General features: G+C 43.6%; 1 protein-coding gene across 1 annotated transcript in view; it reads right to left on the bottom strand.

Moving 5' to 3' along the window:
• The window catches only part of LOC308678673 (serine/threonine-protein kinase LMTK3-like), a gene marked incomplete at both ends in the record, with an annotated part of 40,242 nt that extends 17,081 nt beyond the window's left edge, over nt 1–23,161 (bottom strand). Inside the window, 10 exons of the mRNA XM_081345903.1 lie at nt 4,677–4,826; nt 8,456–8,577; nt 8,884–8,968; nt 10,627–10,775; nt 12,539–12,626; nt 13,122–13,240; nt 14,551–14,627; nt 15,901–16,051; nt 16,147–16,280; nt 23,074–23,161. Of these exons, the coding sequence (XP_081202029.1) occupies nt 4,677–4,826; nt 8,456–8,577; nt 8,884–8,968; nt 10,627–10,775; nt 12,539–12,626; nt 13,122–13,240; nt 14,551–14,627; nt 15,901–16,051; nt 16,147–16,280; nt 23,074–23,161 (1,163 nt within the window). The remainder of the gene's footprint in view (nt 1–4,676; nt 4,827–8,455; nt 8,578–8,883; nt 8,969–10,626; nt 10,776–12,538; nt 12,627–13,121; nt 13,241–14,550; nt 14,628–15,900; nt 16,052–16,146; nt 16,281–23,073) is intronic.
• Nucleotides 23,162–24,779: the final 1,618 nt, after the last annotated feature.

Here is a 24,779-nt window from a genome sequence, read left to right as displayed (position 1 = left end):
GGCAGATGGTTGGACTAGATCTTCAAGTTCTCTTTTCCCCTCTTACACTCAATGATTCTAGAATTCAAACCGTGTGGCCCATTTTCCCTAAACCACAAGAAGATGAATATTGCAATTCAACACTTTCAGGTGCTGCACAAGAGTTTCATTCACACAGTGCATTACTAGAGAGAGAGAGAGAAGCAACCTGGAATTAAGGAGAAACTTCCTAACAGTGAGGACAATTAACCAGTAGAACAGCTTGCCTTCAGAAGTTATGGGTGGAGGTTTTTAAGAAGAGACTAGACCAAAGGTAGGCAACCTTGGCTCTTTTATGACTCGTGGACTTCAACTCCCAGAATTCCTGAGCCAGCCTGGCTCAGGAATTCTGGGAGTTGAAGTCCACGAGTCATAAAAGAGCCAAGGTTGCCTACCCCTGGAGTAAACAGTCACTTGTCTGAAATGGTATAGGTCCGTGGTGGTGAACTTATGGCATGCGTGCCACAGGTGGCACGCAGGGCCCTCTCTGTGGGCACGCGCGCCATCACCCCAGTCCTACGCCTTCAGCTGGGTTTTATAAAACCTTTTCGATTTAGGCCTCCGCCGCCGTGTGCAAAAAAAAAAAAAGGTTCAATCAATCAATCAATGTCAACTTCTCACGGGAAAAAAAAGATCTTGCAAAGTTGGAATTGATTGATTGAACTTTTTAGTCCCACCCAGTCTGCCCTTACCACCGCAGCCACGCCCACCCAATGGGCCACGCCCACCCAATAGGCCATTCCTACCCGGCACCCAATGATACATAAATGGGTTTTGGGTTGCAGTTTGGGGCACTCAGTCTCTAAAGGGTTCGCCATCACTGGTATAGGTTCTCCTGCTTGAGCAGGGGGCTGGACTAGAAGACCTCCAAGGTCCCTTCCAACTCTATTCTATTCTATTCTATTCTATTCTATTCTATTCTATTCTATTCTATTCTATTCTATTCTATTCAATCAATTTTTCTGGATTGACAATGTCTGTCTGTGTCTCATTTAGGCACTGCCGATCTCACTATCTAAGGGACTCTAGGCAGTTGATGGGTAAAACTCTTAAAGCTGTATAAAAAAGATACAATGAAAATACAATGAAAATGGGATGAGAAACAAGTAATAACAAAGATAAAAGATAACAGGGGGGGCCCCCTCTAGGCACCATCCACCACCAAGGTTGCATGACATTCCTCAATCCCCATGTGTCAGATGCAAGCAACTGGAATGGCTCCAAGAATGGGTCAAGTGGGTTTCTTTATTTTTGATCACCAGCTTACAAGAAACTTGCCAGACCATCTGCCTACCTTTTAGAAATGGCAGAAATATTGACTTCAAGTGTTTCCTCCCCCAATGGACTCCAAGCTGGAATGTTTTTTAACACCCCCCACTCCCCTTCCAATTGGAGCCTCCTTTCCTGTTTTTTGTAGACATTTTTTTTAATATTAGTGTTTGATGGTTGTTTCTTCTTTTTCTTTTCTTTATTTTGTATTTTAATTTCGGAAATAAAATTTAAAAAATTGTAAAAAAAAAGAAAAGAAAAAAAAAGAAACAGGTGCGCTCCGTGGATGCAAAGGGAGAGTAGATAGATTTCCAATTCAAAACAGAGTTTCACGGAAAGGGAAAAGGCTACGAAATGACTTAGTTCTTTTTTATGGAAAGCATCACACTTTTATTTAATTTGTCTAATTTAGATCTCAGGATTTTTCTTCCAGGAGTTTGAGATACTGTATATCACACCCCATCCTCTATTTTTTTCCACAACAACATTGTGAGGTAGGCTATGTTGAGAGAAAGTGATTGATGCAAAGTCACCCAAGGACCTTTTATGGCCTTGAACCCAGTCCAATTGTAGTCCAATCTGTAATTGCATAAACTATACTATTTCCCTGTCTTGCTGCTTTTCACTCATTTGAAATATTTAATTTTAAAACGAAGGACATGATTTAAAATTTCACTAACCTTGACGATCCCTCTGGATGAATAAAGATTTTTAATAAAGTTTTGGAATGTTTGACCCTCAGTGTATATGGTGGTTTTATAATGAACAATCTTGGCTTTGATTTGTAATTATTATGTATTTTTATTTTAAGTCAAATTTCAAATTTGGGGAGTCACACGATACTCAGATATGGTTAACTATGATAGTCTATAAGTCCTGTAAATTTAAGTCCCAGATTCTGCTTAGGGACTTCTTCACGAGCACTGCATATTCTTGTGCCATCCGTATGAAAATAGGTCTCTGTGTCATGAAAAAAAAAATATTTGCAACCTAGAACTAAGGAGAAACTTCCTGACAGTTAGAACAATTAACCAGTGGAACAACCTGCCTCCAGAGGTGGTGAATGCTCCAACACTGGAGGTTTTTAAGAAGAGACTGGACAGCCATTTGCCTGAAATGGTATAAGGTTTCCTGCCTGAGCAGGGGGTTGGACTAGATGACCTCCAAGGTCCCTTCCAACATTATTATTAATTATTATTATTATTATTATTAATTATTATTATTATTATTATTATTATTATTATTATTATTATTATTATTATTATTAAAAAAATAATATTTGCAACAGAAGGAACACCTATTTAAAAAAAATCCTTTTTTTTCCTAACATGTATCCTAACCTACAGTCTAAATGCTGGAGATGTGGTAGTTTAGATGCCACCTACTTTCATATGTGGTGGACTTATAGAAATATAAAAGCTTTTTGGATTAAAATTTGGTGGAACATTCAAAAGATTTTTAAGAGAAAGATAAAGTTTTCTCTACAATTGTTTTTATTGGGTATTGTTGTAGATTGTGATACTAAAGAAACCAATCTGATGTTGAATTTGATAACAGCAGCACGGTTACTGGTGGGACAATACTGGAAGAAGGATAGTTTGCCTACTATAGAAGAATGGGTACTTAAAGTATCGAATCTTGCAGAAATGTCTAAGATTTCTGCTTATTTGAAGGATCATTCACAAGAAAGATATATTTCAGTTTGGAGAAGATGGATAGATTATATTCAGAACAAATATGGGACTAAAAAGTTCCATTTAGCTTATGAGTAGATTTTAGAGGGATATTGTTATTAATTTTAGTATTAGTATTGATTATATTTTTGTTTAAGTTATTATTATTATTATTATGTTTTTAATAATTTGAATGTATCTATGTTAAAGGGGAGTTAAAGCACATTAGAATTTGGTTAATTTTATAATGGATAATTTTAGTTAGAATATGATTATTATATCTATAACCCTGTATTCAGCTCTGGGAAGTGGGGGGGGAAGGGGGGTGGTTTGGGGTGGGTGGGTTTTGGGGATATGTATTGTAAAATTTTGTTTTAAAACTCTTTGATAAAAAAATATCCTTTTTTTATATTGTTTCACTGCATTTTTCCTTTCCTGTTTTTTTATAGGATTGCACCATATGTTATGGTGAGATATTAATAATAATAATAATAATACTAGAAAAATATTTAAAACATCTGAGAGGAAATCCTCAGCCCAGATTAGCAGCTCAGACAATTGCTGACAGAAATAGAAAGCTGCAGACAACCAATTAGCTAACGTGAGCTAGGAAGAACAGGAAAAGGAAAAAAAATGGAAAGAAAGGTCATAGCTGAAGGAAGCCTGGCCAGACTGACAGTGCAGAGAGAGAAATGGATGGATAGAGGAAGAGTCAGAGGAATACAGAGAGGGGAGAATGGAAGAACATTAGGAGAAATAAGAATGCTAAGGCAAGCATCATAAAGTTTAAGGATAATATCCCAGACCACAAACTGTCCATGAAGCCTCAGTAAATGTCTGTCAAAGAAGAAGGGGACCGGGACGTCTGCAGGGTGGAAGATGGGGTGGGGCAAATGAAGCCGTGGTCTGCTAAGCTGTCATGATACAAACGATGCAAATTGTGTAGCTCTTGAAGTCTATGGAGATTCTTAGTCATCCAGGTCATGGCCGTTGTCCTAAAGGAGCTTTTCCAAAAGGCAACTGGACTTTTGTTTTTTCTTGAAGACATTTCACTTCTCATCCAAGAAGCTTCTTCAGTTCTCAGTTCTTGGATGAGAAACGGAAAGTCTTCAAGGAAAAGAAATCCAGTTGCCTTTTGAAAAAGCCCCTGTGGGACAGGTAGTCCTTGACTGACAACCATAATGGATGCTGCCAATTACAGTCATACATCATGACAATGATAAACTGGGTCGCCAACTGACTGACCATTTTTACAACCTTTTCTTGTGGCAGTCATTAAGTGAATCTGTGGTTGTTAAGCAAGTGTTTTTTCAGCAAAAATGCTCCATAGAGAGCAACCAAAAGTAAACACCAGTCTGGGGCAAAAACCATTCTAAATCATTATCTTGTCACCAAGGGATACTACAAACAGCTGTAAATGCGGGCCGGTTGCTGAGGGCCCAAAATGCAGTCACATGACCCCTGGGAAAGGCCTGGCTGCTAAAACTTGGAACTGGATTCAAAGGACCTTTTGGTGAGGTCCATCATAACTTCAAACAGTCACTTAATGACCAGTTGCAACTCAAGGACTATCTGTACACACATCATTTGCACAATGACGTAACAGCATTTGTGATGTCATTGTGGCTTCTACTGGATGCCTCTAGAAGGAGTTTGGGCTGATGGCATCCCAGTAGGTGGATGATGGATTTGTTGGCCTGACAAGGAAGAACTCACCAATAGTCTGAGTAAGGAAGCTTAAGGCGAGGTTTGGCCAGTTTCATCTGCTGCTCCTTGATGACAAAAGTCAGCACCTCCTCATCGGAAAGATGCCGGTAAGGCTGGGAGCCGAATTCAAACAGTTCCCAGATGGTCACCCCCATTGACCTGCAAAGAACACAGGGAGATCAAGACAGAGGGAAAAATCCTCCTTGCTATGTGAACAAACAATGCTGTGCGAACAAATGATAACACATCGATTATAATGGGAGTAATAATGAGTCAAGGGCTGGGATTACCCCAGTTCCTCTCAGCTGTTTGAGGCTGTTGTGGGCATGCCCTAATCGTAATACACATTTTTTGAATTGTAAGTTGCCCAGAGTCATTGATTGAGAAGAAAGCTATAGACAGACAGACAGACAGACAGACAGAGAGATAGATGAGAAAGAGAGATAGATGATAGAGAGAGGGACAGACAGACACAGAGGGAGAGAGAGAGATGAGAGGATGATGATAGACAGATGTTAGAGAGAGACACACACATGACAGAGAGACAGAAAGACAGAGAGATGAAGATAGAGATAGATAGATAGATAGATAGATAGATAGATAGATAGATAGATAGATAGATAGATAGATAGATGATAGATAGACAGACAGACAGACAGATGTAGATGATAGAAAGGGACAGACAGACACAGAGGAGGAGAGAGAGATGAGAGAGAGAGGATGATAGAAGATAGAGAGACACACGATATATATATATATATATATAGAGAAAGAGAGAAAGATATAGAGAGTAAGATAGAGATAGATAGATGATAGATAGATAGATAGATAGATAGATAGATAGATAGATAGATAGATAGATAGATAGATAGATAGATAGATAGATAGATAGATAGATAGATAGATGAGAGATGAGAGAGAAACAGGGGAGGGAGAGAGAGAAAGAGGGGGGGGAGAGTGAGAGAGAGAGAGATCTTGAATGCCTCAAATACGGTTTGGGAAATGCTGAGAGTCTCATTTCCACAGACTACTAATATTCAGGGAGAGCAGTACACCTCCTTTTCAAATACATGTTTGACAATCTTGGAAAAAAGCGGTAGCTCTCTCTCAGAAAAGTACAGGAACAATCCAATCAATTTAATCTGGGGAAAAGAATCAAATCCTGCCAACAGTTTAGGTCTGAAAGGAAAGCAAGACAGATATTCAGTTTCTTTTGTGGTCAAGTATTTTCACCGCTTCGATTAATTAGGAAGAGGCAGCTTCTTTGTGTAGTACAGTATGTGGAACATTTTTGGGTGCTGTGGCTCATGCCAGCTGGTGGCCCGCACTGCATTCATCATGCAGTATTTACAGGTACAGTGTGTGAGTCACACCCGATGTTACTACCTTTTTTTTTGCTGTAGTCATTAAGTGAATCACCTCAATTGTTAAATTAATCACATGGTCATTAAACAAATCCAGCTTGCCTCATTGTTTGTTGAAGCCTTCTGGGAAGGTCACAAATGGTGACCCTGGGATACTGCAATGCTTGTAAATACATGCTTGTTGCCAAGGGCCCAATTTCTGAGGTGATCATGGGGACATTGCAAGGGTTGTTAAGTGCGAGGGCCGGTTGTAAGTCACTGTTTTTCAGTGCCATTGTAATTTCATATGGTCAGTTGGACGTCAAGGCTTACCTTGACTATAAATATGAGTGTGGAATGTATATCTAGCATCCTTGTGGAAAACTAACTTTCCAGCTAAGCCATCATTACCAGAGATTTCCAAAGTCCCATCCTCTTCCAGCCACACATTATGAACTCTGTTGGTGGCTAATTTTCGCACTGCCAGGTGAGGAGGGAGGGGAATCTACCCATCACTGCATTGAAAATCTTCTGCTTTATATTTATAAGAATAACATTACCCACCCACCCCCAGCCTTGTTGCTGAGGCGCATTTAAGCTGTGGGAGTAGCATAATTGACAACAGCATATTTTTCTGGTGTCTGGTAAAGGACAGCAGCCTAAAATAAATCTCATGTGCACCAGGCTTTATAGCTGGTGCCTCAGGGCATCAGTGTGTCCACAAACCTCTTTTGGCAAGCTTTGTCTCCCGGGTGGTTACATTAAAATAACAGCTTTAATTAAAAAATAGAAAATTGGCATGTTGCAAAGCAAAGCGCCAGCCTCTAACATCATCTTCATTTCCAGGACTCTCTCTGGATTCCCGTCGCGCCCCATAATCTTGATTAGCAACACTACACAGTCCTTGGTTTTGGACAAATGCCATCTCCCCAGAAAAGGGACCCTTGTGATTATGGGCAATCCAGAGCTTGGGGGTTGAGACTGAGAAGATTGGCAGGGTAAACCAGCCATCTGGTAAATAGGCAACTGCTCTCCCCCAGCCATAATATTTCTGAGGAGCAGCCATAATATAATTTCAGACATGTCCATTTGGCCAGCAACATTGGAGAGGTTTTCTTTAGAGTAAAGGAACATGGCAGTCAAACCACTTACAAGATTTTCCTTGCTAAACTCTGGTTTTTGGTTTGTTTGTTTGTTTGTGACAAAAGAGGAAAGAAAGGGGAAGGCGAAAAATCACCTGCTTAAATAAAAAAAAGCATTCATCACTAAGAGGATTGTGAGGGGGTGGCTCAAAATAACTAGTTCAATGTACGGATTTCGGCAAGCGGGGGGTGCAGGTGATAAATGATAAAACCTGTGCAATATAGTACAAATGCTATCACTTATATATTTGCATTGTATACAGATAGTCTAAGGGACGCGGTGGCTCAGTGGGTTAGGACGCTGAACTTGTCGATCAGAAGGTCGGCAGTTTGGCGGGTCGAATCCCGAGTGCCGCGTAACAGAGTGAGCGCCTGTTACTCGTCCCAGCTTCTGCCAACCTAGCAGTTCGAAAGCACGTAAAAATGCAAGTAGACAAATAGGGACCACTCCGGTGGGAAGGTAACAGCGCTCCGTGCGCCTTTGGCGTCTAGTCATGCCGGCCACATGACCACGGAGACGTCCTCGGACAAGCGCTGGCTCTTCGGCTTTGAAACGGAGATGAGCACCGGCCCCTAGAGTCGGAAACGACTAGCACGCATGTGCGGGGGAACCTTTACCTTTTTTTTACAGATAGTCCTCAACTTACAACCACAGTTGGGATCAGAATTTCCATGACTAAGCAAGGCAGTGGTTAAGTGAGCCGTGCCCATTTTACAACCCTTTTTTTGCCACAGTTGTTAAGAGAATCACTGCAGTTGTTAAATAAATCATGTGATCGTCAAGCTTCCCACCCCATCCCCCCATTGACTTTGCTAGTCAGAGGTCAGCTGGGAAGGTCGCAAATGGAGATCACATGACCCGGGGACTCTTCAACTGCTGTAAATACATCCCGGTTGCCAAGCGCCCGAATTTTGATCACTTAACTGTGGGGCTCCTGCAATAGTCTTAAGTGTGAGATCGGATGTAAATCACTTTTTTCAGTGCCATTGCAACTTTGAATGGTTGCTAAATGAAGTCAGTCAAGGTTTACCTATTCATCATTTGCATTATCATTCATCTCTTCCTTTTATTTTGTATGCATATTGAATCTACCAAGTTGACATCAATGCGCATGTGTTATCATTGTGGCATCATTGTGTCTTACTGAGGATGCCTGCACTGGATGAATGCTTGCAAATGCTGAGCACCATTTCCTTGTGGACCTGGAAATGTTTATTTCAGCTTTAGCCCAGTTGGATTGTGTATCCCTGCTTGAGAATACAAATTGAATTTCCTCAGTCCAAGAGTTATCCTAGGACTCACCAAACATTGCTCTCCTTGGTTTGATCTACAACAATGACATTCCCATGCATCTCATCAAACAGCTCTGGGGCAACCCAACGCAAAGGGATCCAGAGCCGGTCCGGAGTGATGTAATAATCTTCCTATGAAACAGAAATGAGAAACAGCACAAAGTAGACACTGAGTTGTAGGCAACTCAACATCCCAACATCTCATAGGTCCTGGATGCTCGGCTTCTCGTCCAGTACAGAGTTCCCTCTAAGGCCCATGCAATCTTATATAGTAATTTGCTCTAAATTAAATGGCTCATTTCCTTTAAAAAAGAACGGGAAGTTTAATTTCATAATGGATTGGAAATGTTCTGCAAAGAATATATTGCCACATCTATCCCTTGCCTAAGACTCCTGGGAGACCCATCTTAGATTCTTTGTGGTACTTTCACCCCATACCTTGTAGTTGTTGTGTGACAGGCCATAATCCCCAACCCTCACGGTGAGATCTGAGGTCAGCAAGCAGTTCCGAAGTGCCAGGTCACTGTGGAGGACAAGAGGACTTTGAGCCAGGTGAGAAAAGAGACTCTAATTTTTCACCCTTTCTTATATTATATTATACATAGTGAGGATAAAAGTTGGGTTTTTTTTGTTACGGGGGAGGTTTTTTTGGCAGGGGGAGGGTAACCCATGCTGCCTTCAAAAATTCAGAGGGCACCTTTTTATCCCCACAATAACGAGGATTAAAAAGGTTGGGATCAGAATTCTGCAGAATCATACTACATGATCTGTTTATTTTCGTAACTCTTCCTAGGATTTTGGCTGACTGACTAGAATTTATTTATTTATTTTGGTGCCTTTATGTCAGTACTGACTCCTGGACTAGTCCCTGCAGGGTTTTTTTTTGGCAGGATTTCAGTAGTGGTTTGCCATTGCCTGGTTTCCTAGGGCTCAGAGAGGGTGACAGGCCCAAAGTCACCCAGCTAGCCTTATGCCCAAGGCCGGACTAAAACTCACACTCTCCTGCTTCCTAGCCTGATGTCTTAACCACTAACCAAACTGGCTCTCTAACCAGAATCTTCTTGGCCTTCCTTACGTTGTTAAAATAGAGTTCCCAGTTAACTCAACCATCATAATCAGTGGTGAGGGATGTTGGGACTATTTTTCTCAATAATAACGGAAGGCTTCAGGTTCCCAAGCCCTGGACAAAATAAAGTAGGGATGTTTTGTTTAAGTGATCACACAAGCCCCGCTTCTTTGCTTGATGCATTCTTTACAGACAGGATTGTAAATGAAAACCTGTTTTGGGTATAAAAATTCTGGCTTGCAAAATGAACAAAGCAGAATATTGGATTTGAGCAACATACAAAAAATCCTGATTTGTATAGTTGATTAAGAACAGTGTTTCTCTATCCTGGCAATTATAAGAGCTGTGGACTTCATTCTGGGAGTTGCCAAAGGAGGAGGAGGAAGAGGAGGAGGAGGAAGAGGAGGAGGAGGGCCATAGCATAGCAGATTATAGTAAAAAACATTCAGAATCCTGTTTAGAAATTAGTGGCTATCCAAACAAGCTTTCTGCTTAATGATGAATACTCACATACAGACCTCACTACACATGTTGTTGTTTTTTTAAGCTGGAATTCTGTATAGGAAATTCCATAGTATTTTTTTTCATGACATCTGTGATATATTTTACCTCACAAGGTTTTCCCCCAGGCAAGAGCCTCACTGTATTCTTTGTACTTTGGGAGCAGTGGCCATACACAAGCAAACAACTATTGATGTTTAAACTACCAAACATTTTTGTTATAACATTTGGCTTCTCATTTTTTGATTCTGATTTCTGATTTTAAAAAATTGATCAATGCTTTAATTATCCTAGCCCCTACATTACCCCTTTTCTGTTATATTTTTTTAGACAAAGCCATAGTGATGTAACATGATAATGGCCAAGCAGGTTTCTACCCATAGGAAAGTTCACATCTTTATTCATCCTTTACCCAGATCAGTGCCATCATCAAGTGCCTTTGCCCTTGGAAGTCTCCAAAAATTTTCGACCTCCATTTTAAGCCACCGCAGTAACTTCAATCAGGGAGAACCTGAAATTCTAAATCTCACAATCTGCTCACTTTCTTTCGCATCCTAGTTCACGCTTTCTTTCCCGCAGCTTCAAAAGTTCAGCTTTCCAGCCGTCATCCCTACCTGTGAATGTAATTGTTTTTATGCAAGTGTAGCACTCCCAGCGTGATTTCGTACGCCATCCGCTGCAACGTGCTGAGGTCCCGTGTCAGTAAATCAGGAGTCATTCCATCTGCTTTGCGTTGAGCTCGCAAGTAACGTTTCAGATCTCCCTGGAGTTGGGGAGGGGGGGACACCAAAAGAGAAGAAAAAAGTGACCAAGTTTCCAAATCTAGTAATCTTGTCTGGGATCCAGGAAAATTCTCCAGACATTTTTGAAGAATCCAAGATATCTTTATCCTCATTCAAAGCTCACGTTATCCATATTATACTTCCTGCCCTCATTCTAAACTGACAACAAAAGTGCCAGGTAGATTGGAACTGTTGGAAGTCAGCAGCCATTCTCCTAGAAAAGGAAATATTTTGGGGGATATTAAAAAAGGGCAAAATATTATATTTCCCCAAAAGAATAATAGAAAAATCTTAGGCAGAAACCAGCCTCCAGTCTCCTTCCCCCAGGCAGTAGCCAGCTCTGTAGAAATGCAGATTTGATAACTGTATTCAGAAAGACTAAGCCATCTATTCATAAGCAAAATGCCTTCAGCCACAGCCCCAGAGAAGCAGGACATGACCTTTAGGACATAATAGGATTAACCCACCACCATTAGAATACTGGGACGTGGTGGCTCAGTGGGTTAAGATGATGAGCTTGTTGATCAGAAGGTCTGCAGTTTGGCGGGTTGAATCCTGACTGCCGCGTAACAGAGTGAGTGCCTGTTACTCGTCCCAGCTTCTGCCAACCTAGCAGTTCGAAAGCACGTAAAAATGCAAGTAGAAAAATAGGGTCCACTACGGTGGGAAGGTAACAGCGTTCCGTGCGCCTTTGGCGTCTAGTCATGCCGGCCACATGACCACGGAGACGTCCTCGGACAAGCGTTGGCTCTTCGGCTTTGAAACGGAGATGAGCACCGGCCCCTAGAGTCGGAAACGACTAGCACGCATGTGCGGGGGAACCTTTACCTTTACCTTTATTAGAATACCAAAAGGGCACATTCAAGCTCAGGTCAAAGTACAAGCCACAGGAACAGGAAGAACCTCAAATACAAAGCCCAAAGAAGGTATAAAAGCCCACCTATCCCAACTCCATTTTGTCAGCTGTCCCAGAACCACATGCTGTTGGTTCTGTTCTTCAACAAAGAACTTTCTTTCCAAACGGCCTCCATTTTATTTATTCCCGTCTTGAACTGGACCTGAAGATTTTTCTTTCAACATAACATCACAAAGCCCATTTGGAAGTTAGATAGCAAGCACTGGGCTCACTCAGACCTGCATTATTCAAATTAATGAAGCCACACAAGGTATGTGATAACTACCCCACCAACTTTAAGGTCTTAGGAATCTGTTTGACAGTTTGGCCTGCCATTTTCAGGTCACAGATACGGGCATCAGGTAGCAAATTGGCGGTATAAGATGTGATTTTCTTACAGTTATTGCAGGCTTCTCCCTGTTTTAAAAGTAAGATGTAATTAAAGAAAAATATGAAATTAATATTCTACACGACTGCTGCCTACAAGGAAAGATAGGCACCCCAGGTATATCTAGTTGGGCAAAGCAGTTTTGAATGAATGGCTATGGAAATTAATGTTGTTGCTAGTGCCACACTGACAAGGAGACAGACATTATCCTAGAGCAGGGGTAGGCAACCTCGGCTCTTTTATGACTCATGGAATCAGCTATGCTGGCTCAGGAATTCTGGGAGTTGAAGTCCATGAGTCATAAAAGAGCCAAGGTTGCCTACCCCTGTCCTAGAGTGCCAATATTGTGGTTATTTTAGATTCAGAGCACTGGAGCCCTGGGCATTCCAGATTCATGAGAATAGGACTTGGACTTCAGTAACTCCCAAATCTGATTTTCAGTGACGCTCCAGTTGACTCACCAGTTGGCAGAATTCCATGATCAGGAGGAAGGGTATAGTTTCTGTGCATAAGCCGAGGCACTGTAGTATGTTTGGATGCTGGAGGCTTCTTAAAGGCAAGATAGAGACATGGAGAGAGAAATACAGAAAAAGGAGGAGAAAAAAAAGTATTTCTGAATGACTGGACAAGAATCTCAGTGAATCATAGCACACATAGGGAAATCCCTGCTTCTATTTTTGGACAATTCCTCCGTGTTCTCTGTTATAAGCAATGACTTGCTAGCAGCTCATTGGAGCATCCCCAAATTCCAACACCTCTAATAGCCAGAAAAGAGATTTCTGAGCCGTGACAGAGCTCTGCTTAGAGAAGTCAATGGGGAAGCCAGATTCACTTAACAATTCACTTGTTACTAGCTTAACAACTGCAGTGACTCACTTAACAACTGTGGCTAGAAAGGTCATAAAGTGAAGCAAAACTTAACAAATGTCTCACTTAGCAACATACATTTGGGACTCAATTGTGGTCGTAAATCGGGGACTATCTGTATTTTATATGGAGATTCCTTACTCAGTTTTCACCCTCATATCAGCTTCTGCTACTTACCGATAAGGCTGGGCCTCTGACAAGAACTTCCTCTGCTCCAATGGTCCAGCACTAACACGCAGCTCCTTTACCACCACCTGTGCAGGGGTGAAATCTGAGAATATTTCACCCAGAATAACCTAGGAAAGAGGGGGGGGAAACTATGAAAGAGAAACCACTATGAACTACTGGTGCCTGGTTATTAACTTGAACTGGCTGTGTAAATCATATCTCATTAGTCATTAAAGTCATTAATGAACTCACTGATGGCCAATTGATTTCCAGGTACAATTTAATTATCTATACAACTCTAAACAGCTTGGCACCTGGGCGGCTGAAAGATTACTTTTATTATAAGGGATGCAATAAAGGAAGACACAAGGAGGCAAAGGAGAAACAGCTTAAGAATGCCTGAAAATATTCAGGCCCAACATATTTTTGAATAGGTAATTTTTTCCCCCTGAGCAATATGAATGTTTTGCACTGTTTTTAAAATGTTTGTTTCTTGTGTTAATTGTTTTTATACGTTTGGAATTGTAAGCCATCCAGAGTCACCGATTGAGATGGGTGGCTATAGGAATTGAATAAATAAAATTAAGATTTGGGAAAGTAGAGTTTTTCTAATTTTTATAAAATAAAATGGCCCTAGAACAAAGTCAATGGATGAATTTTTAGTTTCTTACTCTTCTCCTTTGACTGTTCAAATCTGCAAAAACTGTGTGAACAACTTTGGAAGGCCCAATCTCCCATCCAAAACCTCAATTTACATTCCCCCAGTGCTTTTTTTGTAAAAGAAAAAGGTGCCGGAACTCACACATGTCATACAACCCTCCTTGCCTACCCTACAAGGTTCCATCCAAAAAAGGTGCCAGAACTCCGTTCTGAGCGTTCTATGACAAAAAAAGCCCTGCATTCCCCCATTGCGTCACTGGGTGTACTGGGAGAAGCCTTGTCAAGTAAAAGCTGGACACAAAGTCTTTGAAATTATGGTTCCTTTGTCAAAAAGAAAAGTTGCCTAGTACTCTCACTAACAATGAAAGAAATTCTTGCTCCTTGTAGGATATTTTTTGTGACCTAATATTTAATTACTTTCTGCATCAAATTTTGCAATTCGCAATTAATGGTTGAGCTTTTTTTCTTTATTTGGCTCCTGGTTTTTAACTGATTGTTAGAATGTTACTCCACACCTGTGTAAAAGGCCCTTGCATCTTGTTCTTTTGTTGCAAAACTATTCTGGAAGTTGTTTTTTTTCCCCTCTCAAGGTTATTTTTATAACGTCGTTTAGAAATAATCATAATAAATGAATGATTTTCATCATATAGCCAATAAGTTGCGCGTTCCTATCCTATTTATGGGATTCAAGTCAACTCTTGCTACAGAGCGTGAAAGCAGTTGCCTGAATTTCATTCTTAAATCATATCCACAAAAAGCCTGAATTTTTCTTACTTACTTTTCCAAACCAGCCATTTCCAATCTCCTGCAGATAACTGAGGTGTTGTCTACTTAGACCCAAGTGTTTCACTAAATCTGAAAGAGGAAAATGGCATTCCAATAATGGGAATCAAGGTTGCTGCACAGAGGACACAGGCTAAGAGTTAGCTCCATTTTGACTCTCCCTGTGCCACAAAACTATTAGATCAAAAAAACTGTGTTGTGAGATAAGCTAGAACATGTTCTCCAGACTATCTACGAGAAGCCATTGTAGACAGATCACAGATAGTCCTTGACATACAACCATTTCTTTAGTGACTGTTTGAAGTTACAACAGCACTGGAAAAAGTGACGTACTTTATGCTTAACAATCATTGGGGCATCCCTATGGTCACATGATCAAAATTTTGATGCTTGGTAACTGATTCATATTTATGACAGTTGCACTGTCCCAGGGTTATGTGATCCCCTTTTTGCAACCCTCTGACAATCAAAGTCAATAGGGAAGCCAGATCCACTTAACAACCCAGTTGCTGGCTTAACAACTGCAGCAATTCATTTAACAGTTGTGGCAAGAAAAGTTGTAGCATGGAGCACAACTCACTTAAGAACTGCCTTGCTTAGCAACAAAAATGTTGGGCTCAATTGTGGTCGTAGCTCGAGGCCTATCTGTATGTGAAAATGGATGCGGGAAAGTGTTCATGAGATGAAAAAGCGTAAGATGGTCTCAGTTAAAGCTAAAGCAGATTGGGGACAGGATTCCTGGGGCTGCCAGAAATGAAAGTGATTTGAAGTTGAGGGAGATATAGAGATCAGGATGGATCACTGCATAAGCCAGTGGGTCAGGAAAGTCAACAATGTACATGTAAATGAGATCAGAAAGACAAGAGAGAAAGATGACAGACAAACAATACAAGGGAAGTTATACACAAGCAACAGCAGGTGCCACAACAGGAAGAAAATGCAAAAGTGACAGTGAACGTCCAAAATAGAAAGACAAGGTAAAACCAAGTCAGCTAGAATCGTAGGTTAGGGCATAGCAAACGCTCGACTAATAAATTACTAGAGACATTCCCATCCTATGAAAAAAAAAAACCCTGGATTTCTACTCTTCTGCTACTTTTATGCAAAGCTTATAGTATTTTCATTATAAAGACGCCAAGGTCTAACGCAGCCTTCCCCGACCTGGTGCTCCCATCATTTCAAGATTCGGGTATTGGAGACACATCTAATGGACATCAGATTTGAGACGGGCGACTTAGGACCACACTACTATATGCTCCCAAGAAACTGTAGCAAATGCTGCCAATCCTCATATTGCAAGGGCGATATGAAAAATAATATGACCCGGTTCCCTCAGAATATTTACCTGTTTTGGGCATCTGCTGATTGGAAGATGGGAGTGAAACCTCAGAAAGAGGCAGAATGTAGACATCTGGGATGGACTGGGAGGAGGATGTCTCCTCCGCGGGTGGTGTATACTCTCCAGAATATTCTTCTCCATCAGGGTTCTCAAATTCCTATTGGGTAGACAAAGGCATTTTTTTTTTTAAAAAAAAGATCTTTGTTTCAAAAACACATCATGCCCACCTCCCGTCTCCACCATCTAACTCACCTTGAAACCCACATCACCCCTCTTGCAGCACAGGCAGGTGAGGAGAAGGAAGATAAAGGCCAACAAGCCTGAACAGGAGATCAGAACCACAGCATAGGGAGGGGCCAGGGGAGCCCGGCCCTGAGACAATCCATCTGTAGAGAATAGAGAGAGCGCGAAATAGGACACATATCTTAATACAGCATTTCGACCTAGCTTTGTTTCTCTGGCGGGAAAGAAAAGGTCATATGAGGACCACCGAAAATGTTCTGAACTAGTAAGTGAACTTCCCCTGTTTTTCAGAATTAGAAGCTGAGATTTAAGGTGCTGGTACTTACCTTTAAAGCCCTACATGGCTTAGGCCCGGGATATCTGCAGGACCGTCTGCTGCCGGGGACGACTTCCCATCGCCCAGTGCGCTCACACAGAGAGGGCCTCCTCAGGGTGCCGTCGGCTAGACAATGTCGGCTGGCGACCCCCAGGGGGAGGGCCTTCTCTGTGGGAGCGCCAGCCCTGTGGAACCAACTCCCCCATGAGCTTCGGATGGCCCCGGACCTCCGGTCCTTTCGCCGCGACCTCAAGACGTTCCTTTTCCATCAGGCTGACCTGGATTGATGATGGGTTTTTAAAAGTTTTAATTTTTAACTGTGTAATTAATATTTGGGGCTGTTATTTAATTTTTTTTCTTAACTTTTGTACTGTTGGTTTTTTATTGTTGTTAGCCACCCTGAGTCCTCTGGGAGATAGGGCGGCATATAAGTCCCATAATAAATAAATAAATAAATTTGTTGTTGTTAGCTGCGGTCATGTCCGACCCATCGCGACCCCACGGACAATGTTCCTCCAGGCCTTCCTGTCCTCTACCATCTTCTGGAGTCCATTTAAGCTCACGCCTACTGCTTCAGTGACTCCATCCAGCCACCTCATTCTCTGTCGTCCCCTTCTTCTATTGCCCTCAACCTTTCCCAGCATTAGGCTCTTCTCCAGTGAGTCCTTCCTTCTCATTAGGTGGCCAAAGTCTTTGAGTTTCAGATTCAGGATCTGGCCTTCTAAAGAGCAGTCAGGGTTGATCTCTAGGACTGACCGGTTTGATTGCCTTGCAGTCCAAGGGATTCGCAGGAGTCTTCTCCAGCACCATAGTTCAAAGGCCTCAATTCTTTGGCACTCAGCCTTTCTTATGGTCCAACTTTCACTGCCATACATTGCAAAGAAGCTGAGATACAAACTGATAAAAGGATGGAGGACAAATGTTAAGGAAGAAGAGCGATTTTTTTTCCGTTGAATTAATTATATTTCTGTGGTTATGGTTCCAGGTTCGTGTTATCTTGCAGAAAGGCAGAAAAGCAAGCTATACAGGTAGTCTTCAACTTACAACAGTTCATTTAGTGACCGTTCGAAGTTACAACAGCAGTGAAAAAAGTGACTTATGACCATTTTTCACACTGATGACCATTGCAGCATCTCCATGGTCACGTGATTTACATTCGGATGCTTGACAACCGGTCCATATTTATGACGGTTGCAGCGTCCCCCGGGGTCATGTGACCACCTTTTGCGAACTTCTGACAAGCAAAGTCAGTGGAGGAAGCCAGATTCCAACTTAACAACCATGTTACTAATTTAGCAACTGCAGTGATTCACTTCACAAATGTGGCAAGAAAGGTTGTAAAATGGGACAAAACTCACTTAACAAATTTCTCGCTTGGCAACATAAATTCTGGGCTCAATTGTGGTCGTACGTTGAGGACTACCTGTACAGTAAAATGATGATGATGATGATGATGATGATGATGATGATGATGATGACACAATCTTGTCCTAACTCCATACTTCCACAAGTTCCCACAAGTACTTCTTTCCTTCCTTTTCTCAAAGAGCTAGCTAGCATATATGTTCTAACCAACATACTCTTTTTATTTTCTGTTTCAGCCACAAGGTCCTTCCACCCCAAGGCTGACCCTGTTGCTAGACAATGGAAGGAGATTGTCTCAGGTAGCAAAAGTCAGGCTAGCACCTGTTAAATATCGGAAGACAGGGATATGAAGGCTTAAATTCCCAGCTCTGCTTTCCTTAAGTTACTATGTCATGGGCAGTCATGACAGAAGATGGTGCTCGTTGCCATTATGGACCCAAACATTGCTTACTGCCGTGATGGCCTTCCGTTCCCCAAACCCTGGGAGGAAGGCAGTGCTGATGGTCCTATCTCCTCAGGAGTTCCACCAATACGATTCTTCATAGGGCTGTTTAAGTAACACGGTTGTCCCAATGGCTTTTCCATTGACTTTGCTTGTCAGAAGGTCACAAAAGGTGATCACGGGACACTGCAACCGTCATAAATTATGAGTTGGTTGTCAAGTGTCTGAATTTTGATCATGTGACCATGGGGATGCTGCAATGGTTGTAACTTTTTTCAGTGCTGCTGTAACTTGAATCGTCACTAAATGAACTGTTAAGTCGAGGACTGCCTGTATTTCACTCATTGCTTTGTTCCTGAGTGCCAAGTTGAATGCCTCAACTTTGTCCCTACCTCTTCATGGACATGTACTAGCCCATGGTACACAACAGAGGGAGATGCTTAGAGCAGCAGAGAAACTCTGAGCTTGGTGGCTGTAAAACCCACCACCATCTTCATTTTCCCAGAAGTTCAAATCCACCCTTGGAGACATTCTGAGGCAGTGATGGTGAACCTTTTAGAGACCGAGTGCCCAAACTGCAACCCAAAGCCCACTTATTTATCGCCGGGTGCCAGGTGGGCGTGACCCACTAGGTGGGTGTGGCTGTGGTGGTCATGGCAGATTGGGTGGGTGTGGCCAAAGTGGGTGTGGTCACCTCTGTTGCTCGTGGGGAGGGACGCCTGTGGGGGGTGGGCAGGGATGGAGGAGATCCAGGCGGTCTCTGGCAGGTGGGGCGGTAGGCAGGAAGCTCGTCCTGCAGAGTGAGGTGAGGCTGGGCAGGGGTGCCATTGCCATGGGGCAAGGCAAGGGCAGGGGTGGCTGCTGCCTGACACCATCAGCCCCCGCACACAAAGGCCAGCAAGTGCATGGGGGCCGACAGTGTCTGTCAGCAGCCGCCTCTGAGCTGGATGGCCGGCCGACAACTGAGGAGGCGATGCAGTGGGTCGTGCTCAGGAAAAGGAGAGCATGTGAGGCCAGGAGGGACCGGACGAGGGGGGAGGGAAATCAGCCGTGCCAGGATGCTCCGGCCATGTGGGACCTCAGCAAGTTAGTGGATGGCTGCTTGAAGAGGGACAGTTGCCATCTCCGGGGTATGGCGAGCGTGCCCACAGACAGGGCTTTGAGTGCCGCCTCTGGCACGCGTGCCATAGGTTCGCCACCACTGTTCTGAGGTAATAAAGATGGTACTCTCGGTGCTACACAAACACTTCCTACTTTAGCACAGTGAGTCATCTCTTTTAAGATCCAAAATCATTTTTTAAAGGTTGAATCTTGTAACCAGGTGGACGACAACCTTTGCTCCATCATTCTGACAGCTTTCTCACTGATCAATTTTCATGCGCTCTCTCTGTATTCTTTTGTCTCTTTCCCCCTTTGCTCTATCCATCCTATTCTAACCACTCACCGTCCGTCTGTCAAATGACGCAAACAGAAAGCACCAATTTCAAGTTGCGTTCATGAGATTTTCAAATTTTGCCACAGCATTATGAAAACATTAGAAACGTGTCATTAGAAACTGCTTCATTATCCTGCCTTCGCCCTGAAGGAGTCTATAGAATTCTATTTTTTTTCCCTTGGGAAATGTCATCCTCTCATTCCCAGGAAGCTGAGATATATTTGGAAGCAGAAACGACAATTTAATCAGATGGTACTAAAATTAGGCACACATTTACATTTCTAGAGACCATCTTCTATGCCATGATCTGGCCCTAAGCATATATTTTTTTATCGATTGAAGTAAGATTAATATTCTAATACTATTACCGGAGGTGTCTGGCTGCTAACATTGGATTTTCCATCATGCATGGACAAAGTTATGCCAGAAATGAGAATTCACCTTGTTCCTTGTAGGACAGGGGTGTCCAAACTTTTTTCAAAGAGGGCCAGATTGGATGAAGTGAACATGCTGAAGGGCCGAACATTTTTCCAAACATTATAACAACCTCAAAATTCAGAGCTGTTTTCGAACAGGTACAAAATTCTTGCATGAAAATACCCTTGGGCATATGTGTGTGTGTGGGGGGGGTGTCGCTCCCAGGAGGCCCCCTAAGCACGGCCGTCTGGAGGTGCATCCTCCCTCCCCTCCAAAGCACGCAGCAGCCCCCCGCCCTTCCCCGGACGTCGCCTTCACCCAGGGGAGCCAGAGGGCTTCGGAGCCGGGGCAACTCCGGCGGCGAAGAAAGCGCACCCTGATTCTCCCGGGCCAGGCCTGCCCCGCCGCTGCCTCACCTTCCTCCCTGCCAAGGAGGAAAGAACCAGCGTCGCACGCCCCAACCCGCTAGCCGTACCCCGGTAGCCTCCGCTGCCCGCACCGGGCTCAGCGCCTCGCTGGGAAGGAGGGGCGCTCCTGCCCCGCCCAGCGGAGCCGCGGCTTACCTGGGCCACGACTGGAAGGCATTCTGCATGTGCCCAGAGGCGCCACGCCCCTCCGCCAATGCGGGCGGCCCCTCTCTTGAAACCAAAAAGCAGCTCTCCCCAATTTCTGTAAGCCCCCTCCCCCCGCCGCCTTTCCCCTAAAGAACGCCACAGCCAGCTTTCCGTGCAGGAGCCTTGCGCCCCCCGCGCGCCGGCTCCCTCGCCCGGTCAGCCCCTCCAGTCTTTCGCAGAAGAAATGGGCTGATAGATGTTGGTGGAAAGGACCCCCCACCCCTTGCCTCGCCTTGAGGCTGCTGAAGAGCCTCCAGCAATGACCCGACCTACTTCCCTCGCTTGCCTTCTCCAACTCCAAACTCGCTTGTCCTACGCTCGTCTTCCAAGTTTGGGCGGTGACGTCAGGATCGGGCTTCCGATGCGGCCCTCTCACCGCCCTCCCTCCTGTGGCAGACAGTCTTCTGCTTGCCGCCCTCAATCAGAAGGGAGGGCCGCATTTACACAGAGCAGGGAGGGCTGTTAGAGGGCCGTATTAAACCGCCCCCCGGGCCGCAAATGGCCCCCGGGCCGGACTTTGGACATGCCTGTTGTAGGACAATGGAGCAGGCTACAGGTCTCCTGTTATTGCTTATGTGAAAGATTGGCAGTTAGTCACAAGAAATATTCACTAGTGAAGCAGAGCTGTTGTCTATCCCACCATTTCAAACATTCATGGGACAGACACATGGGCATCAACCCTCAAGAGTCTGCTGGCTGGAAATTAGGGGAAATAGAAGGTATCAGATTGGGGAAGGTTCATAAAGCCTCAGCTTCTTAATCTAAGTGATTTGCTAAGATTTGAAAAGGCTGAGGGAATCATCAGCCTTTACTTCTTGAAGACAAGATCAGAGGCAAAACCTACTCTGCCATCCTTAATTCTTGGCCCACTGCTGCCTGCCCTTTCTGACATCAGAGCAAGTAAGCCATTGACAACTAATATCTTTCCAGCTTGTTGCAACAGTAAACATGCTGCAATCTCTTAGAATGGAGCAACTGGCAATGTCACAATCCTTTAATAATCCAATCATAGCTCAACATTCTGGAGTTTTTGAGGCATGATTAGATTACCAATATTTGGTAATGATTAGACTACAAATATTTGAAAACTAATGTTCCTGGGTATTAATATTTGAGTTGATTCCTGTATCAGAGAAAGTAAGGGACCAGTGGATCAGACCAAAAATCCATTAAGTGAACCATATTTGTTTGGGACAGTAGCCAGACAATTGTTTTCCTAATTATTGTATATATACCACCAACAACCTATCAAGATAGTCTTCACTGCACCTATTTTACACAGTCTGAGAATGTGATGATACCACAAAAGTATCATCCAAGTTCATTAGGGGAAATAGAAGGTATCAGATTGGGGAAGGTTCATAAAGCCTCAGCTTCTTCTAAGTGATTTGCTAAGATTTGAAAAGGCTGAGGGAATCAACATCTGTGGATTGAACCCAGGTCTGCCAAAGCCTCATTGAACACCATGTCTAGTGAACTCATGGTTTCTCTAACCCTCCCATCAGCCCACATCTATCAATTTATTTCTGCACCTAATCTCCTATTTGATCCTTCTTCAAAATAGTCTTTAGGCATTCCTTCATCTCTTCTTCCAGTCATGAAGTTTTTCACCATCTTCTCTATCTCAGCCATACTCCATCCTTACACAAAGCCCTCAGTCAGCCCCACATAATACCTTTTCACCTATGTGCATCCCACTTTCCATGGATCACTGTCAGACCAAACACAGATGGCATTTCTGAATGTCACTGACCTGTCTGGCATAAATCTCACACCCACCTCTCAGATATTCCTTCCTCCATCACGTTGTTGTTGTTGTTGTTTTTTGCAAGGAAATATTTATCCTAGCCCTCCATTACCATGGAATGACTCTGGACCCCTCTTCAGGGATCATGTGCAAAAATATATCTCTTTTCCCAGATAACTTCTGCCCTGCCTTGATTGCCTTAAGGAGTGGCTTCAATTTTCTCCAGGGCCGACTATCATTAACAACAGTGGAGGGTCAGGAGAAGACGATAAGGAACACCACCGCTGCTTTAAGGCATCTGGCAAAATCCCAGGGTTGATGTATTTGCTCTGTATAGGAATCCCAGCTGTCTCTGGAGAACTGCATTTATAACCCAGGTGCCCCTCCCCACCTAGTCTGGAAAGAAGCCCCTGATCCAAGGGTTGTCCCCACTTGGCACCCTGAAGGGGGTGGGAATCAGGTCCACCAGGCAGTCACCTAGCTGCACAAACAGGTGGCCACAGATGGCTGGGCGAGAGGCAACAGCAAATGAGCAAACTGGATGAGGGGGTGGCCGCTGGCAAGGATGCCCAAGAAACCCTTGCCCCTGTCCAGACTCACCGTTTTCCGAAGGCGCTGCCAAAGCTTTCTCCGGGTTGAAATACGACATGGACGCTGCCAGGAGAAGGAAAGGGCCTTGCCTTAGCATCTTAGGGATAGTCTGGAATCATGGATCAGGAAGGAGGGGAAGGGAGGCTGGGAGGGGTCTCAAGACGCAGGTGCAGGGGGACGGGGAGAGAAATTGGCTGCCCCAGCAAAGCAGGGGGAGGACAGGCTTCAGACATCAGAACTGATGGAATGGAGCAGGAGGCAGCAGGAACAATGGTCGCAGCGCCCAAGAGGCTGTGTTGCCCGCATCCTTAAGTTGATGTGTTACCGCTGGGCTCGCCGCTACCTGCCTTTCATTCTCATGGATTTTCCTCCTTCGCTGCTGCCCGCAGAGGAAAAGGAGGGATGGAAAATAAATGGGGGAGGGTGGCAAAGGATATCAAAGGTGAAACAAATGAGAGGATTTTTTTGGGTGGGGGGGAGAAGAGGGATTGTAACAATAGGTGATCTCACATGGGGAGCAGGAGGGGAAGCAAATGTGTGGGGGAAGAGGGAGGGGTGGGAAAGAGGCAAAGGAGGAAACCTAAAAAAAGGCAACTGAAGGGATGAAGGGAGGAAAGAGAGAAAAAAAGGGGGAAGAGAGAAATGAGGGGGAAGATAGCTGGGTGTTTTCCTCCCCCCCCTCCCCTCAGATCCAGCTCTCCGGGTTGCACTAGCAGAGAAATTGATGGAGAGAAAAGCCCTCCCAACCAGCTGAGGTTGTTGATTGGATGACAGACTTGTCACTTATACGCTAAAGGGAGGAGGATGCAGGAATGGATGGAGGGGGGTGTTGTTGCCATGGAGATCTGTTCCTGGGTAGCAGCAGCAACACTGGGCAGTGCAGGAGTGAGAAAGTGATGAAAAAGGGTCTCAGGGCAACAATCAGCAGAGAGGATGGGTGCTTTGTACAGACTGGGATACATCCTCCGTAGCACCAATCCACAAACCCCAACGCATGAAGCAAATATTTCCTCTCACACACATACCCTCACGCACCCATTTAGAATAGGTCATGCACAATACTTCATGCCTGTAGAAATAGTCTCTCACACTTATTTATTTACAGCACATGACAATCACTTTTTAAATTAATGCTAAGATGCTAGTTAAAACAATTAATTTAAAACCAGCACCATGAGAAAAGAAAACAGCCAATGGAATAATGCCCCAAAAATGAGATGGTAATACTTTTCAGAAGTAGCCCATTGTGATAAAATAAGCTTCTCTAGTTGGAAGAGAGAGATGGGGTGAGGAAGACCCACAGAAAGGGTAAGGGAGAAACTATGCAACTGAGAGGCCACGGGAGCAGCTAGAGACCAGATAATTAATAATAATAATAATAATAATAATAATAATAATAATAATAATAATAATAATAATAATAATAATAATAAGAAGAAGAAGAAGAAGAAGAAGAAGAAGAAGAAGAAGAAGAAGAAGAAGAAGAAGAAGAAGAAGAAGAAGAAGAAGAAGAAGAAGAAGAAGAAGAAGAAGTTGGAAGGGACCTTGGAGGTCATCTAGTCCAACCCCCTGCTCAGGAAGGAAACCTTATACCATTTCAGACAAATGGCTGTCCAGTCTCTTCTTAAAAACGTCCAATGTTGGAGCATTCACAGCTTCTGGAGGCAGGTTGTTCCACTGGTTAATTGTTCTAACTGTCAGGAAGTTTCTCCTTA

Source organism: Vipera berus (assembly GCF_964194415.1).
Source record: "Vipera berus genome assembly, chromosome: Z".
Classification (NCBI taxonomy): Eukaryota; Metazoa; Chordata; class Lepidosauria; order Squamata; family Viperidae; genus Vipera; species Vipera berus.
The sequence above is the reverse complement of the archived record's forward strand: the minus strand, read 5'-3'. Positions and strand labels throughout refer to the sequence as shown.